Source organism: Pyxicephalus adspersus, chromosome 7 (genome assembly GCF_032062135.1).
Source record: "Pyxicephalus adspersus chromosome 7, UCB_Pads_2.0, whole genome shotgun sequence".
Classification (NCBI taxonomy): domain Eukaryota; kingdom Metazoa; phylum Chordata; class Amphibia; order Anura; family Pyxicephalidae; genus Pyxicephalus; species Pyxicephalus adspersus.
Window position 1 is genome coordinate 49,434,116 of NC_092864.1, and position 18,145 is coordinate 49,452,260.

Genomic DNA, 18,145 nt, shown 5'->3' on the forward strand with positions numbered 1-18,145 from the left:
AGAGCACATTCAAAAGCCCTAAGATTGCTACGAGGCACTGATTTGATGTCAGCAGCTCTAGCGGACTCAGACACCCCCAAAGGGCCATAGGAAAGGGCTGTGCTTAGAAATTCTGAAGCAGTCAGATTTGCTAGTAAGTTTAGGAGCATATTAGAATTATGAAAAAGTACTACAGGTAAGTATGTATATTATTTGATTTTTTGTGCTTTTACCTGCCAAATATTTGGTCCATAAAACAAATTAAGCAATTAAAACATCAAGAGATTTCAGTGTATGAAAATAAAAAGTTACCAGATTGTTCTACAATAAAACTTTTTTAGTTCTTCCTGTAATAATAGCCAATGCGAGAGAACATTTGTGACCACTGTATGCAGAAGTCCCTGTAACAAGTGTGCAGCCACTGGCATGGCCTAATCTTTCATCCACAGCAACATTTCATTCATTGAGCACATAGTAGGTTTTCCTGGGCAGGAGGAGTGTGCTTTCCTCCACAACAAGTGTTTATATAACTGCTATGAAGCTAGGTAGAAGCCAAATCTGGAACATAAACCAAAACCAGTATACCAGTATAAAAAATACCATAGAGATGACAAAATTAATACTAGGCGGGTTACATGTTTTTTATACATATTTCTACAGTTGACTTTTTTAGTTGCAGCACGTTATTTGTAGCATGATAATTTTGTTATTCTGTACTTTAAAACTGTATGTTTCTTTTTCTTCACAGCTGTAGAACCATGGCCCGAAAATGCTACTCTTTATCAGCCATTGAAAAGTAAGTATAGCCTCTAGTATGTATTAAATAATGTACATAACTTTGTATCCCCTTGCTGCTGGAATGAGAACATTGTAACAGGACATCTGTAGCTCAGGAACAACAGGCATTGTACTGGTTCCACTGTGGCCAATGTCTGTTACAAACACAGTAGATAGTATCTTGCATTTGTGCATTTTCTAAAGGAAATTTTCACACAAATGATTTTGTTGTGATGAGTTTCAGCTTTTTAAAATGTATACGTTTGCATCCCTACATCTTATATTGGTCACCATAAGGATTTTCTAGCAGTCCATCAATATACGAAGTGCTGGATTTCTTAATTAAAGAGCTAAATTTTTAGGACATGGGTAACCCCTGCTAAAATCTACACTGAAAGCTCCTGTTTTCAGTACTTTGTGGAAAGTATGACAAACAGAATATAAAATTTTGGTGTAACTACGGTTAAGAAAGGCTTCTCTGGTTCGTTAACCTTATGAAGCATGAAGAAAATTCAGTACTAGTACAGATGACAATAGTGGAGGTGCAAGGGAAGAAGAACAACACTGACCGTGTTCTCCCCAGCCCCTTTTAGCCGGGCGCACCCCCTGGCACATTTCAGTAACCATCTGGCTGTTTTTGAGTGGTTACTGAAGAGTTGGGTCACAATACCAGGGCTGCCACCCATTTAGAATTTCTTCCCAACCCATCTTAAAACAATTTCCGGGTTGAACATTGACTGAAGCTTTATAGTAGCTGCAAATATACACATAATGCTATAAACCATGTGTTGCAGAGATCTAAGTGGTTAATATACTAGACATGACCCTTTACAGTACAAGATTGCAATATCAATTTTAGGACAACCTTTTTTACATGACATGTGCTTCGTCTAGTGCAGTGAATAGGTTTAATAATGTCAGCCAGCAGGCTAATTATGAGGCAGAGCAATACCATGAGTGAGGATGGTGTCGTGGGGAGTTTAGTTTTCTAGGGGCATGACTGAGGTAGGAATGAAGAATGATGTAAAACTGAGCTGAGGACGGAAGTCTCAAAGTTTGTAATACAAAGCACAATCCTTAAAAAAAATTAATTGTTAATTAGCTCTCAAGTAATTAACACAAGGCTATGTTCAAAACAAAAATAGCTATAGTTAGTCAGGTTGAAAAAAAAGATATCCATCAAGTTTTAAAAAATGTGGAAATAAACATAACCCAGATAAAACCCTATGAACATAGTTGATCCTGAGGAAGGCAAAAAAAAAAACCGTGGTACAATTTACTCCAACGGGGAAAAAATCCTTTCTGATTCCATGAGGCAATCGAGTGTTCCCTGGATCAACAGTCTTTGTTATCTTTACTTTAAAGCTTTAATACCCAGTTACATTCTGTGCTTCTAGAAGTGCAAATAGCTTTTTCTTATAAAATACAACTATAATACTTGCAAAAACATATATAGTACTTGCTGAAACTACATCCTGAGGGAGCCATTACAACAAATTGGTTAACTTTTTTTAAAAACCTTTTTATTACAGGTGTTTATCAGGTGATATTTGCAAGCATTCTTTTTAACTTCCAGTTCAGTGTTTAAAGAAGGTTTTGCTGACCCACTGCCTCCATAAATTTGAACCATACAAGTGTATGTAAGCATTTGCAGGTGTTTCAGACATTTGTGCAAAATTTAAATTTAGACAATTGTTCAGAATTCTCCTGTGAAAGATGTTACAAATGCCTCCAAAAAAACAAGTGTTTATGCCTGAAACTTCTCTCGGGCACCTAGCTCGGGCACCTAGCTGGCAAACGCTGCAGTAAAAAAGTGCTAGTCTGAACCTAGCCTAACTTTTTAAAAGGAATTCAGATTAAGCTTTTCACTTAAGGCAAAGTAGCTGAAAGTGAGCAATCATCCAGATATTATTTATATAAGTGCTGCATAATGGTCCACAATACAATGTTGCAGCAATCCTTGTGTAAAGAGACAGTTGCAATGCATAAGATGACTTTGAGCACAGCCTTGTAAAATCTCTCCCAAACAGCCAGGATTGTGTTATTGACTTGGTAATGTGGCTGCCGATGGCTATATGAAATAATACTGAGGCAGGTACAGTTGGCATGGTTACTGCAGCGTAAAAGCTGAGCCAGCAGATATTGGAAGTGTCATGGTTAATGGAAAGGGGTGGAGGGGGCTGCTGGGGAAGGAGGTGTTAAAATACACAGGCTGGAGTGGTCCATGCTCCCTTCAGCAGCTCTTCATATATCATCAGATTACATTATAGCCCACATTTGGTGATCTGCAGCCTGCTCCAATTGTCAAAAGGCTGCAAAGTAATGAAGACTAATACATGGCAGCCTGTAGTCTTTTAGGCATGGAATTTTTATTGCAGTGATCTTGTCATTTCTCTTTTGTCTGATGGCTCAAGCTGCCGTTTGCAATATAAGCTGCAAGCTTGTATGGTGTGATGCTGAATTTCAGAGCTGTAATATACATATTTTGTTTGTAACATAAATAAAACAGATAGGAGATGTTCATAAATCTCAGACCAAGAACTGTGTGTGTGTGTGTTTTTAAGTATATATTATTTTTATTGCATACCTGCATATATTTTAGTATTTTGTGTGTTTTATGTATAGCACATCATTGACTGGTGCAAGGTTTGTAAATGACTTATAAACTAATATGTGCACAAGGCAGCTTGATTGTATGGGAGTTCTGTAGACTGTAGATTGATTTGTCTGTCCTATTTGTTTATGATGTGTTTTTTGTGCCTCCTCTGTACTCATGGGTAGATCTAAATAAAATACGCAATTCTGTTATGTGCCGCAGAGATCCTTATTTGCATAATCATTCTGTTCGTTATGGGAGTGGCTCAAATAGTAATCCCGCTAATGCAGATTATACATTTATTTTCCTTGTCATTTAAGAACAGTCCCTATCTAATGTAAAATAATGTTTTATTTAATTGTAATCCATTGCAGCATGGTTTGAATTTGCCTTAAAATCTAGTTCTGGGTGCAGTAAATTAGATCTTTCCTTATTGCTGCAGAATTCTTGCCAAAAACGAACCTGATAGCTGTATACTTATCTACTTTGTTACAAATGATTTTTAATCAATAGTAAATATTAAGATTAATAAAAAGAACAAATGTTTATGGCCATTCTAAGTCTACTGACATAAATGATTCTGGTTGGACATGGACTCTTGCAGCACTGGGCAAATCCATGTTTTTACAGATGGAATTTTGCTTTTTTGACCTTTATTTGATTACATTTGGGCAAATGTGGCTGTACAGTAGATATGACTTTATTTTTTTTTTATTTCTAATTAGCACAACATGTATCCAATGGATATTGTGAATGGACATAAATGTAACAGAATTTTGTTTATGGCCTATTTTTTTTTTAAATGGGTACCTGCTCTGTTACCTCTAGCAACCATTCATCGTCCAGCTGTCTTGTCTTGTTGTAATGCTGATTGTCAAATAAAAGCATTCTCGTTCTGGATAATTTCCCAGACACATTGTTGCTTTCCAAATATGTTCAAAGTATTGAAACGGCTGTGTTTTTGTCTTTCCCCAGGTGAACAAGTTCTGCTTTCTGACAATGCATCCTGCCTTGCTGTCCAGGTAATGTTTTATTATTTAAATTTTAGCTCCTGTGCTCTCTGCCTTGTTAAAAATCTGCAGCGGTGGCCCACAAATGACCCCTGTTTCAAGTTTGCAGCTAAATCCAACTACCTCTCCTCAGGAGATGCAAAGACTCATCTCATCATCTAACCTAGGTCATCTGCTGGAGTGAAATCTATCTGCTTGCCCTGATTATTAACCATTTATTGGCCACTGTGCATGTATATACTGTGTGTGTGAGTATAAATAAATGTGTGTCCAGTATACTATTGGTTATGAAGTGTTTGACTCTGACCTAACACTGTGCTTTGATGAAGAGTACTCCTAAACCACTAGTTTGTTGTCTCCGAATATTCACTTACGTTGTTCCTCTGTGCCTCTGCAACTGCCGGCACTCCTCCATAGGTCAGCTTTCTACCCCCATACTTTGTTCCAACAATCTAATGGCCACCCCCTTAGTGTGTCCCATGTATCCATTGCCCCTGTATTATGACCCAATTTTTTAATATTCACCTAAAAACAGCTGAGTAGTGCACTCCGCTAAAAGGGTCTGGGGGGAACACTGCATTCTAGTTGAAAAAGATGTGCAATATGTAATTATCTCGATTTTTTTTTTTTTTTTTACTTTATATTAAAATCCCTGTCATCCTTTGCAGGCCAGCTGAAATTTCAAGGCAGGCTGAAAGTAGGAATTTATACTCTAGATGCTAAAAAGGAATACTAGATAGCAAGGATAACCAACACAAATCACACTGGCTGCTGCTTGCAGTACGGACAGTGTCATTTTTCAGGTACCAGAGTCTAATCTTTCATGCTAGTACCAGTGCTGTTTTAACAGGAGTTTCTTTTAAGAGTCTCTTTTACTGAAGTGCCTTTTTAAAGTGTATTCCTCCTGCTGTTTGCATTATTTCTAAAGATGGTCAATGCTATTGTTTATTCCTATTACCTTATACCATACATTATTAATATCTGGACATTTAACCATGTACAGTGTCTAGCCTTCCCTATGTACCTAATGTTTGAGTGAAGCTGCATAATGGTTTTGCTGGCCTGTTCGCTTTGTATCCTTATGAGTTGTCTGTGGTCATTTTATCAACTTTTCCTCCATCAGTCAAAGTTTAGAGCTTATGGTCTTCAGTCCTAAAAGACTCATGGGAAAGCCATTAGTCTCTCTCTCCCCAGTGCTCAGTGCCTTATTTAGTTTAGTCTGAGTCCATTTCATCCTGAGGTCATCTTTTTACTGATGCAGCAGTGAGAGTGTAGCAGGCAAAATCCATACTAGAATATTTTTAAGCTTAGATGTAGACTGTTATTTGTGATTTGGTGTCAACAACATCTTAACTGCTGTGTAGCAGGTCAGCAATTTTTCAGATGTGGTTCTACCAATAAAATCTCAGAGAAAATGCCATCAAAATTATCCCACAGTCTCAGTGACAATAACCCATGTAGGAGGTTTAAGTTGTAACACAGTTTGGTGTCACAGTTTTTTTCTAAGGTGCTGATAGCTGAGCCTTACACACCTACTTTTCAGACAGGTAATACGACAAAATTTTATTTTTAATAATTTAATAAAAGTGGAACTGCATTCAAATGTGGGGTAGATCAGGGGTCCCCAATCACCATTCCCAGTGGGCTGAGGCTCTGGCCAGTGCACGCCCCAGTGGGGTCAGGAGAAGGCCGCACTGGCCAGAGCCGCAGACAATTTCCCCTGTATGGACCGCAGGCTCAGGGAGGTGGACACAACTGGCCCACTCTCCCATCACAGGCTCAGACCAGCAATGGGAGAGTGGGAGCAGGTTCTGGCATCATGACGTCACTCAGGAGGAATTTTCTTCCCCTTTTAGTGACTCACGGCTCCCCCACGCATGCACGGTCCGGAGTCCGTGCATTTAGTGGTCCACTAGCTAAAAAAGGTTGAGCAACCGACGAAAGAGTCTACAGATCTCAAAACTTTTTAAACTCTGCTGTTGTGTAGCTTTTCTTTTTTGATGATATTGGGGGTAAGGTGAGATGCACTTGCTTTGAAGCCTGAGCATTCACGGCTAGTTTTGCATAACTTGTAGGCCTGGAGCGGTACCTGTGGCTCAAAGTCTTTTTTTTTTTTTTTCTAGTCCGTGAAAAAGCCTATTGAGTAGAGAATTGAGGAGTATTTATTATTATATTAATAATATTAATAATAATAATAATAATAATAATAATAATAATAATTATATTTGTACACTTTTCTGGTGTACCAAGGAACTTTTACAATTTTTTCCAATGACAGAAGGCTGAAAGATGAAAGAATGGGTGCTGTACTCACAGTGCTGTTCTGTTCTATGGAGAGTAAAAGGGGAAGAACGAATGAGCGGCACCCTGCTGCTCCCCTCTCCTCACTTTCATTACGGCATCGGACGGGCACTGTACACATGTAAGATTCTCGTTTGAAACAAGCTCTGAGGCTTGTATCGGCTGAGAATCATCTGACATGTGTACATAGCCTAGATTTTGTGATATGTCAAATTATCCTGCTGGAAGTTGCTATCAGAAAATGAGTACATTGTGGTTATAAAATGATGGACATGGACAGCAACAGTCCTAAGGTAGGTTATGACATTTAAATTATTCTCGGTTGGTACTAAGGGACCTAAATCAAGTCTGTCAGGAAATTATCACCCCACACTATTACCCCACCCCCACCACCAATCTCACCCAGTGATACAAAGCATGATGGATCCTTGCTTCCATGTTGTTTTTGCCATATTCTGACCCTACAACCCAAATGTTCCAACAGAATTTGAGACTCATCAGACCCAGGCAAATTTTTCCAATCTTGTTTTGTCCAGCTTTGGCCCCGACATCTATGCAACGTTCAAGTTAATTTAATTAATCTTGCTTCCCCATTCTAACCCCTGGTTTAAACTCCAACAGGTTGTTTTTGTGATCAGACAATTAGATATTTGTGTCAATAAGTAGTTGAATGGATGTTCCTAATAAAGTGGCCAGTAAGTGTGTATGTGAATATAATATATAAATATAAGTATATTATATATATATATATATATATATATATATATATATATATTCATTCATACATTTGCAAGTGTGTATTACATTGTATTTTCAGGCTGTACAGTACAGGAGCTTTATCTGTCAGCGGAGTGATATATTAAACTGTGTGTTTATTGAAACTGCATGCTTTACTTTAATAATCCTCACTGACAGCTGATAGTAGCCATGGTTATATGTGGTCACTTTATGAAAATATCTGATTCCAATAGCCTCAAAAGGATTTTTTTATATAAAGTTCATTAAAAACAGATTCTGCCTGTGGGTTGTGCATATTTTTGATCTATAAAGATATCTAACGATGACAGAATGAAGAGATATCTGTTTTATCATGAAGCTTGCATTGGGAATATAAAACAATGTTTGCTTATCTCAAGTTTAGGCCTTAGAAGTTTAAATAAGACAAATACAGTTTGAATACTCAGTGGTTGGCGTCTTATCAGGATAGAGTTACAGTGATGCATGAAGGGGCTCAATGTGCATCTGTTACAGTCACACCGTGGGTTTACCTTTTCAAAGGTGTGGCTGTTAAAAATCTGAGCAATCCACACCTATCATATGATGCAGAAATGCTTATGTATAGGTTGTGGCGTGTGTACAGCCCTTTGTCCCTTATGGATCCATCCTGGCGGATCCACGAATGATAATGATGAAAGCGAAGGGGAGAAAGCATAGCAGGGTGCTCCTCCTCCCCTCTACATAGATCAGAGCAGTGTTGTATGTACAGAGCTCATCCATGCATCGTGCAGTCTTTTATTGTTGTTAAAGATTGTGAAAGATCCTTTCCAACAACAATTATTGCATATGTGTACACAGCCTAATAGTCACAACTAATCCTCCACTACCTTCCTATTGTTTAAACATACCACCCATCTCCTCTGAAGATCTATAGGGTAGTTTGAAAGACTGCATAAGAGAGAGACATTCATTCCTTTTTTCTTTTTTTTTTTTAATAGGAACAGGAATTTGCATGTAACATCAGCTGCCTTTTTATCTGAATGAATATTTCTGTTTATACATTTTCTCAGTCTAAAAATGCCAATCCAAAGCTTTCCTGTTCTTTTTTTTTTTTTTTTTTTTTTTATAGGGAAAAAGAAAAGGGAAGCAAATAAATCTCAGAGACAAATTTACACAGGGTAACTTGTTTATTAAAAGAAAGACATCTGCATCTTGCAGTGAGCCACGAAAATATTAAATGGAATTTCAATCTCTTGAGAGAAGTAAATCTATTTTCGCTGCAGTGAAGTGATGTTAAGTGGCAGTTGAGGTTAGTATTCCCTTGCATGTGACATGGTATGTGACCGATATGTCTGATCCAAGCTACAATTTGCAGTTTACTGCATTCAATGCTCAGGTGTACTTCTCTATCCCACTCTTTACCTCTTAGTTTAATATATTCAAATGCCTTCCATAGCAGCACTCTGTGTAACCAAATATAGTTGGTTTGACCATCTCCGTGACCACTCCGAAATCAACACACAGTAGGCTGCGCTCATACATACTTTGTAATACTTCTTTGTTCAACTTGTTAGTCATTTTGCCATACTTGAGAAACAAAAATTGTAAATGCAGGCTGCTTATAGGGGGGATAAGCGTCAGAAGCCATGCTGTATTGTTATACAATTGTATAACAGTAGCAGACAGTTGTTAGTAATCCAACACAAATAATTAATAATGACCTCCCCAATGACGTCAGGAGCTTTTATGCACACTCTAGATTTGTCATGGAGACAAGCAATCATTGAGCCATAAAAATCTAGACTGTGTATGGACCCCAGGGTCATACTAGTAGTCCACTTTTTTTTAGTGGGCTTTAAGCAAATAAAATATAATTTACTTTAAAAATGACACTGCCTGGAGTATCAAAAATTACTGTGAAGACTAAAGAACAGCAAAGGTATACAAAGTTCAGCGATCTGCAACAGATTTGTAGATGCCATAATACTGCACCCAGTTAAGTTATAAAATATGTTGGCTGGATGATTGCTTTGGGTTGCTGCATGTATTGAATGATCCATCACGTCACCCTTTGGATTTATTATCTCAATAAAATGCATTGTATATTTGATGATCAGCGAACCTCCAAGAATATAAATAGTTAATCCTTGCAGGATCTTATCAAGGGGCTTTACATGTCTGGAAAAGACTGGAGAACTATATGACGTTTACCCTTCACTGGGTATACAGAATTCTGCCTGTACCTGCTGTAATTTTGCAGCTAAGCAGTTTCACTGTGAGAGTGTGACCATCTCTCATACAGGTCTCAGATGAAATTACAGCCAAATGAATAGAATCTTCATTTATCTTCCGTACCTCCCCTGTGCTACAAGTGAATTTACTCTTTCTAAATCCTGCGCCAATTATATTATATCATTACTGAAGTGTTCAGCAGTGGCACAAAATAAATAGTTTCTCAAACCTAACCTGGCATTCCTATAAATTCAATTTTCAGGTATAAAAGAATTTCTTTTGCTGTAAATCGGCACAAACATAATTAGGTGCCCTCTTTGTGGTAAACTATAGATGCCACAATTACCATAATTCAATTAGTTGCTTGGTATATCATAGAGTAAAATACAATTGCATTATGTATCCACAAGAATAAACAGTAAGCCTCAATGACAGCCCATTTCAACATTTTGTCTCATGATTTTTTTTATGTTTACTTCTTTGAAAATGTAAACTATATGGTCTTTAAAATTTGACGTAGCAGGCAAGGTGTTCTATGGATTATTATTATCCAGTATTTATATAGTGCTGACATTTTACGCAGCGCTTTTCAAGTCCATAGTCATGTCACTAGCTGTCCCTCAAAGGGGCTCACAATCTAATGTCATAGTCATAGGTCATTAACACAGTCTACGGTCAATTTAGGGGGAATCCAATTAACCTAACTGCATGTTTTCAGACATCAGTTAAACATTGTCAAAAAAACAAAAACAAATAAAACTGTGTGTATGAGCTAATGCAAACTTCAAACGTGTCTGCCTCTGTTCACCTCTATCACATGGTAGATTGATGGACCTAATATTCTACATGGTAACTATGAGGTTCTTTGTGCTTTCTTATCACACAGAATAATAAAAATATTGTGTTTCTGGAAAGGCCAACAGTTGTATTCTGTACTTGCTAAAAGTGTTCGTAACCTGAAAAAGGAAAGCTAATGCATCCATTACATTTAAAGACAGGTAGACAGCAACATATTACATTTTTGCTTTTTTGGCTAGATATGCTTTTACTTGCTCAATAACTACTGTAACTACAAGTTACATTCAACTATCTTTTTTTATATTAGATTAGACTTAGTCAGTGCTCTAATATCTCTCTCATCAAAATACCTTGAGAAGACGACTTGCAGATTTGAAAGTAGTAAGTGTTTTACCCTTCTTGCTTCTTCTTCTGTCATGCCAATATTAGTTATATACAGCGGTTGTGCCATCTGTTTGTGAATCCGTACGGTAAGTGAAATAAAACATAAGGCAACAATTAACGTTAAGCGAGTATGATTTGGCATGGGTTCCTAAATATCCACAGTAATTTAAAGTAACACATTTAGAAGTGTTCCTGTCTTTGGGACATGGTCCAAATTTCAAGCATCCCTGCAGCTGTTTTCATAAAGTATTAAGTATCGGATACAGGAGACTGAAGCAGCAATGTTTATTTAACGTAAGTGTTCTTATTACTAAACAATTGTTGCAGTGTATGTTATAATTTATATATATATGCAATTGTCTTCGGGCACAAACATGCAAGTTATTATTTAACAGGCACGTTTGAATGTAATGGACTTTGGCACACAAAAAATGTCACACTTGTAATATTGTAGATGCTGCTCGTTTCATGAAAAAAACAGAAAACCTGCCCATATTCCCTTTTTTTTTTTATTTTTTTTTTTGTAAACGATTTTCTGTATCTAAGGTTTGTGCTCATGCTATACTGTCATACCACTGTCCATTAGCAGGAGTTGTATAACCCCTTTTATGTCGACTACTCTCTAACGGGGTGTTTCCCTTACTTTGAAGAGTTTTTTTTCTCACTTCCTGTTGCAAAAAAAATTTCAAACATAGGAGTTTTTGCTTAAAGTGGAAAATAAGCACACTTTTACCTTCACAGAGCCCCCAATCCCTCCACATTCAGATTCAATGCAGTCCTGTGCTGTCCCAGATTTCTTCTTTTTCCTGGCATGGAGAAACCAGTGGGCGATGCATCTTTTTTTTTTTTACCATTGCGGGAAAACCCCCTGCAGCCCGCAGCGGTAAAGACATAAGGGGAGAGGTCCTCCCCTTCTAACTAAAAAAAAAAAACTAAATAAAAAAGACCTTTTTATTATTTAAAATGGTTATCTACCCTTTTATATCATGTTACAAATGTTATGATAGGTCAGTTTTAGGCTAGGTCTTACAGTTATAAATAATAAATATAAATAAATAATAATACATTTACAGTTATATATTCTTTTAGGTTTGAGTTCAATTTGTTTTTGAACATTTATTTTAGACTTCTGTTTAGGAATGTAAACCAGTTCCTGCTCAAGTTGCTTCATCCCAAACTACTGTGTCAAGGTGACTTGGACAAATACCAACATTCTGAATGTATATTTTGTTAAATATAAATATCTTTAGCTACAACTGGTCTGTTTCAGTCTGAATACTATTATTTGTTGACTGTTCTGTCTTCATTTCAGTAAACCCTACATGAGTGAAATGTAGATTGTCAGCAGGCTTTACCTTCTCAGTAGGGAAATGGCAGGAAGCTTTTATTTCACTTAGGTTATTTGGGATAGCCTAGTGAGTAATAACATCCGCAATGACAAATAGGACACCTAATGATTCATACAACCCCAGTGAAGGTCACGGAGGTGAAATAGTTATGTAGCAGACACAATCCTAGTCCTGCAGCTTGTGTCAACTTCAAACCCTAAACCCACCGCTTACACTCACACTTTGTATCCGCGTGATATTCATACACATTGTCTATGCTTTTCATCTAGGATGTAATTTTTCTGTAACAAAACTGATGTGAAACTGATGTGAACTGATCAAAAGCTAAGGTAACATTATTCCTATTAGAAGATCCTGGTTTTACCACTGGAAACCCCTCATCCAAAACATGAATTTAGTAGAATTTTTTTTTCGGTCTGGACCAATATAGCATTCCATGGAGCCCCTTTTGACTGTCACTTTTTTTTAGATATCAATATTTTTTTAAGAACCATGATGCAAACAAACTTTTACCCTGTTCATTCAAACAGTCTTTCACTTCTTTTCCTGGTTTATCTTGCCATTTGCAGGGGACATTTTAACGCAACATACATAACAACTAAGTGTAATTACTGGCATCTTAGCAGTTAGCAATTGCCAAATAAATTAGCAAGTTATCACTGGTATCATGTACAGTAGATAGCTACAAAATGAAGCCTGGATTTTTGTTAGTATTACTAGTGTATTATTATTACGCAAAACAGTATTAAAAGAAACTTTTTTTTGCCACAGTTATTATAGATGACAGTGATAGCTGTGTTTAAAAAGACAATCAGATTACACAGGACTAAACACCAGTACTAACTGTAGGCTCTCTGAAGCTGATTTTTTTTCTCTGTTAATGACTTACAATTCCACAATCTGTACTGTCTGTGTGAAGGCAGCCTTCTTAATAAAGAATCAGGACTTATTCCCCATGTCAGGACAGTCACCCCCCCTCCCCTCATTCCCTGAGACGACTGGTGACTTAATAGCTGGTGGGGTAATATTAAGATTCTGACGGAGTGGTGTAGAAACAGATTGATTAAAGCAGATGTAGGGAGATTCTTTTCCTGCAGGTACTCTGATATAGCTTCCTCTCCAGCAAGAAAAAACAGGAGCAGCACATAACCTAATACACTTTGGTCACCTAAGTACAATAAACATTTCTAGATATCCTCCGTAGGATAGCAAAACTTTAATTATCAGTTAATATTATTAGCCAGTATTTATTTAGCACGGACATATTACGCAGCACTTTAAAAAGTCCATAGTCATGTCACCATCTCTCAAACCGGCTAACAATCTAATGCATAGTCATATTACCATTAACATAGTCTAAGGACATTTTTTTTTTTTTGAAGGAAAGCCAAATAAACAAACTGCATGTTTTTTGGGATGTGGGAGAAAATCGGAGTACCCAGAGATAACTCACACAGACACACGGAGAACATACAAACCCCTTGCAGAGTTCAGGAACATATTAAATTCCATAGAACAGCATAACAACCTGGCAACTATCTGTAATAGCGACCTCCATATCATCTTAGGTTTCTTATGAAATTATCCATACAGGCAAAATATTACCATAGTTTACATTTAAATTCAAGTCTGCTCTATCCTCCGTTATACAGCTCTCATGTGGATCCACTTTCTAAGAAATTACTTTGTATACAAAATCTATATTGCTAGCAATAAACTGGGAGAGTAAACGTTAAATGAATAAAGTCATTAGGGAGCATGAAATGCATTGCAAGTAACTATTTTGCCCTGGTTCGTTTCAGCTGTACAAGCAGAGTTTTGTCATTTCGATGCTGTCTGACTCTATTATCCATTGTTTGATAACTACAAGTCTGAAAGCTGTTAGATCATCTTCACAGGGCCCAGTGTAATGCAGACACAGTGTCTCCTGAGCCATCCCTGAAACAGCACATGATGCATATAAAATTTTTCAGACTGAGACTAGACTTCATTTATTGGCCACTTATTAATATTCCATTAATCATGCATTGCTAGAGAAAGAAGACAGATTTGATGTTGAAGTGCGCTTTTTCAGATGCTCATTTTGAGAATAGAGACAAAAATATTTTCTGTTATTTATAGCTAAGCTGGTGAGTACTGGGCAAGACTTCCTGCATTCTGATGTAAAAATGCAACAATACTGATTTTGTTTATATGTGAAGGACCCATTTGGGCTGTCTATTACGTGGTTTGATCTTCTTATATTTCCTGTTGCATATCTGTGATTTATTGTTATACTGTATACATTGAACTTCCAAAAGGGATTTTAGAGCAAAGCTTGATGCTTTGTTTAGAAATCTTCACATTATCTTTATACATAAAAAAAAAAAACATCTTGAATAGCAGCAGCGTTCAACCCAAATTTTTTTTAAACCTGTTGGAAAGAAATTAAAGGTGGGTGGCAGCCCCTTTATTGTGACCCAACTCCTAGGTAACCACCCAAAAATAGCTAGGTAGTTACTGAAAAGTGCTGGGTTGTGCACCCATCTAAAAGGTGAGAACACTGGGCAGTATGACATTCGATTTTAATTATTAATACAACAATATTCTGGGTCTTTTTACATATTGATCGACAGATGTTGGCCTTAGTGCACTTATGACTCCCTAAGTCAAAATTACCTGCATTGGTGGAAATCTGTGAACCGTAATTAAGCACATCAATTGAATCCAAATGGTTGTTAGGAGCCACAAGTTGTAATAATATTATCTTAGGCAGCATTCTACAATGAAGGGCTGCAGATGCCAGACATGCATACATGAAAAGTACAAACTATATCACAGGAGGAGAGCAGGACCTTTCCCTATTGAGTTTACAGTCGAAGTCAGTGTTTCTCAACCAGGGTTCCTCCAGAGGGTGGTAGGAGGATCCCTGAGCAATGAGCAATTTGTGCCTCTCAGTTTTCGAAAGGCCCCCAATTATCTTTTTGTCTCTCTGTAGGGGTGGCAGCCTTCCCAATGGCATGGCAATGTAAGAGACCTCCTTCCTTCTAACAAATGTGCTAATGTGCTATAAGCTGTGTATATATTACTTAGGAAACAGGTTCTTAATAGGCAGAAGAGAGAGGAATGCAGGAGATTTGTTTTAAAGACTTGTATCAATGTGGTAAAGGTAGTAGCAAGCCCAATGAGATGAGAAATTGCAGAAAGTTGGGGCAGCCCTATTGAAGTCTTTAAGATGTGCTTGGGAGGAGTGAGGAAATTATCATTAGGTCATTAAAGGAGCAGAATGGGTAAAGGGTGTATTTAGGTGGTTACACAGGTAAACAGCGTTATATTTTTAGGCTGACAGGTTCTCTTTGGTTTAACCTACAATCATTGGCTCATAACCCTGATCTCAATGTGCTTTCATACTTTTTTGGGTTTATCAAGTCCTCATAAACTTGCCTGTTTATCTGCAGTGTGTGACTTTGTATAGCGCTTCAGATTTTGTGCTTATGGTAGAACTTTACAGAGAGCTGGAAGTCTTAGTAAACATGTTTAATGATCCGATACATATTGTCTTTTGATATCTGTTTTTCTGCCATCAGCCAACAAATGCTTTATTTCTGTTTTCAATGTCTTTCAGGCCTTCTTACAAATGTGCAATCTGCCAGTCCAGGTGGTTTGTAGGGCAAACGCTGAATATATGTCTCCATCTGGTAAGCATGGTATTCATTTAAGACGCTGTATTTGAAACGGTGCTCTGACTCCATGGCAACACCACGCAAGCCTCCCAGTCATAAATATATCTGCATTACTGTGCATGCTGATTTTTCTCTCTACAACTTGTAATTCTTGCTGCTTTAAAAGGCTATAAAAATGATAAATCTTCTGTATTATTTTCACCTGTAAGAGCGGCAAATCTGAGTATGTTTATAGGAGAGAAGTAGCTAAGTCCTAGTTGTGCGCAAGACTTAGTCATGAGCTTCCATGGATAAAAATCTTGCAGACTTTTTCATATGACATTCCGCAGCAGGAAAGTCACCTTCTCTTACTAATGTCTCAGATGATTTCTGTGTGTTTTATTAGAGTAGGGGATGTTAGCTAATCTTCTTTCATGTACTACTAAAGAAGAACTCTTTTTTTTTTTTTTTTTAAATGCAGTTTTAATTACCTCTTTCTAGGAATCTGGTTTATAGATCCATGTGCTTCCCAGGATAAATGCTGGGTATAAACTAGGTCACAATTTTTTAAGGCTATATGTTATTTTAAACGCCACCCAATCTTCTTCATGGTGTCAGAAATGCAGTAGAGCTGCTGATGGTAGAGGCTGCAGTTTTAAATATGCGTTAAGAACATTTCAGGCCTGCGGCAAACTGCAGAATTCAGCCACAACTGTGGCAGTTTGTGTCAGTGTTACCAAAAGCAACAAGTCATTTTTGGCTGCGCAGTTGTTACCTAAAGATCTGCACTTTAGCTGCAGCCATGGGCAAATCTTGTTGCATGCAGTGCTGCCAGCTACATGATTTGACACGTGAGTTTAAAAGTGCCCCTAAACATATTGTTTAGGCTGGTTGCATCTGGGGGTAAGATAGTGTGGGAGATTGGCATCAAATGCCCTCGCTGCAGAGAGGTATCTCAGGCCTAAATTCAATTTCAGAGCACTTTGCCCACTTTTATTCATAAAAACACAAAGATAATCCTTGATCAATGTGATTCACAACATGACAGTAAATGCAAAATTTAGCCTCCTGGCTCTGGACTACCTGACCTAAACTGTGGGAGACCTTCTCCCAGCTCACAGGTTTCACACAGCCTTTGATGCTGACCCACCTGGCCCACCCATTCCTTCCAGGACACTCGTGACCTGGATCCCAAACAAAAAGCTGCAGTTATACATTTCAACACTTATTTACAACTTTATTCAGGCCCTTTAATCCCCTTCCAAGGACAAAACTGAGGTGTATGAGTTCCTAAAGAAACACTGCTTCAGTCTGCAGAAGACCTGAGAGTGGGGTAGTGCTTCACATTCTTACAGAACGATGACCAACTATGAAATAACCAGCTATATGCTATAAGCGTTTGATTGGAATTTAATTGACTCCGAGACCTTTGCACTATATTTTTGCTGATAAGACTATTCGTACTGAGTATTGCAGTCTAAAATTTGCTCTGACAACAATCAGCTTTTATTGATTGGTCACATGAAGATCTGTACTGAGAAATCCCCCTCTGGTCTGAAATTCTCATATGTTCTTGCTGTTACCTTTAATATTCTTGAAACAGACGGTACCTGGTAATGCTAGGCTGGAATAAAGCATGCATGTAATTATTATTATTATTATTATTAAGCAGGATTTATATAGCGCCAACATATTACGCAGCGCTGTACATTAAATAGGGATTGCAAATGACAGACTAATACAGACAGTGATACAGGAGGAGAGGACCCTGCCCCGAAGAGCTTACAATCTAGTAATGTTGTGACAATGGGCCAGGCTGAGAGATGACCATCATGGGTGCTTTAGCAGGACGGTGCCTAAAAGGGTAGGTAAATCACAGCTAAGGAGGGAAACATACGTTGGCTTTTTTTGCCTTGGGCTTTGAAAAAGCCTGTCCAAGAACTGCTCTGGAGTAATTTAACCTACTTCACCACCAATGCGGTTAGTAATACAGTGAGATTGTAACATATCAGTCTTTTTTATAACATTTATTCCTCACTCATAACCTTGTCACACGCTCAGCTTCAAGACTTTTCTAGAGCTGCCCCGACTCTCTGCAATGGTCTTCCTCGTCCTATTAGGCTTGCTCCTACTTTCTGCTCATTTAAAAGAGCACTCAAAACCCATCTTTTTAGACTTGCCTACCCATCTTCTTCTGTCTGTTAAACCCTCACTACTTCCCACCACTCCATATCCCCCCTCCTATTGTGTGATATTTCCCCCTCCTCCTAAATTGTAAGCTTTTTCGGCCAGGGTCCTCTCCTCCTCCCATGTCAATGTCTGTCATTTGCAACTGCTATTTAATGTACAGTGCTTCGTAAT

General features: G+C 37.7%; 1 protein-coding gene across 1 annotated transcript in view; it reads left to right on the forward strand.

Moving 5' to 3' along the window:
* Positions 1-18,145, forward strand: part of MTX2 (metaxin 2) — a 47,869-nt gene that overhangs the window by 8,666 nt on the left and 21,058 nt on the right. Inside the window, exons 2-4 of the mRNA XM_072418382.1 lie at positions 728-775; positions 4,328-4,374; positions 15,748-15,820. Coding sequence (XP_072274483.1) covers positions 728-775; positions 4,328-4,374; positions 15,748-15,820 — 168 coding nt within the window. The remainder of the gene's footprint in view (positions 1-727; positions 776-4,327; positions 4,375-15,747; positions 15,821-18,145) is intronic.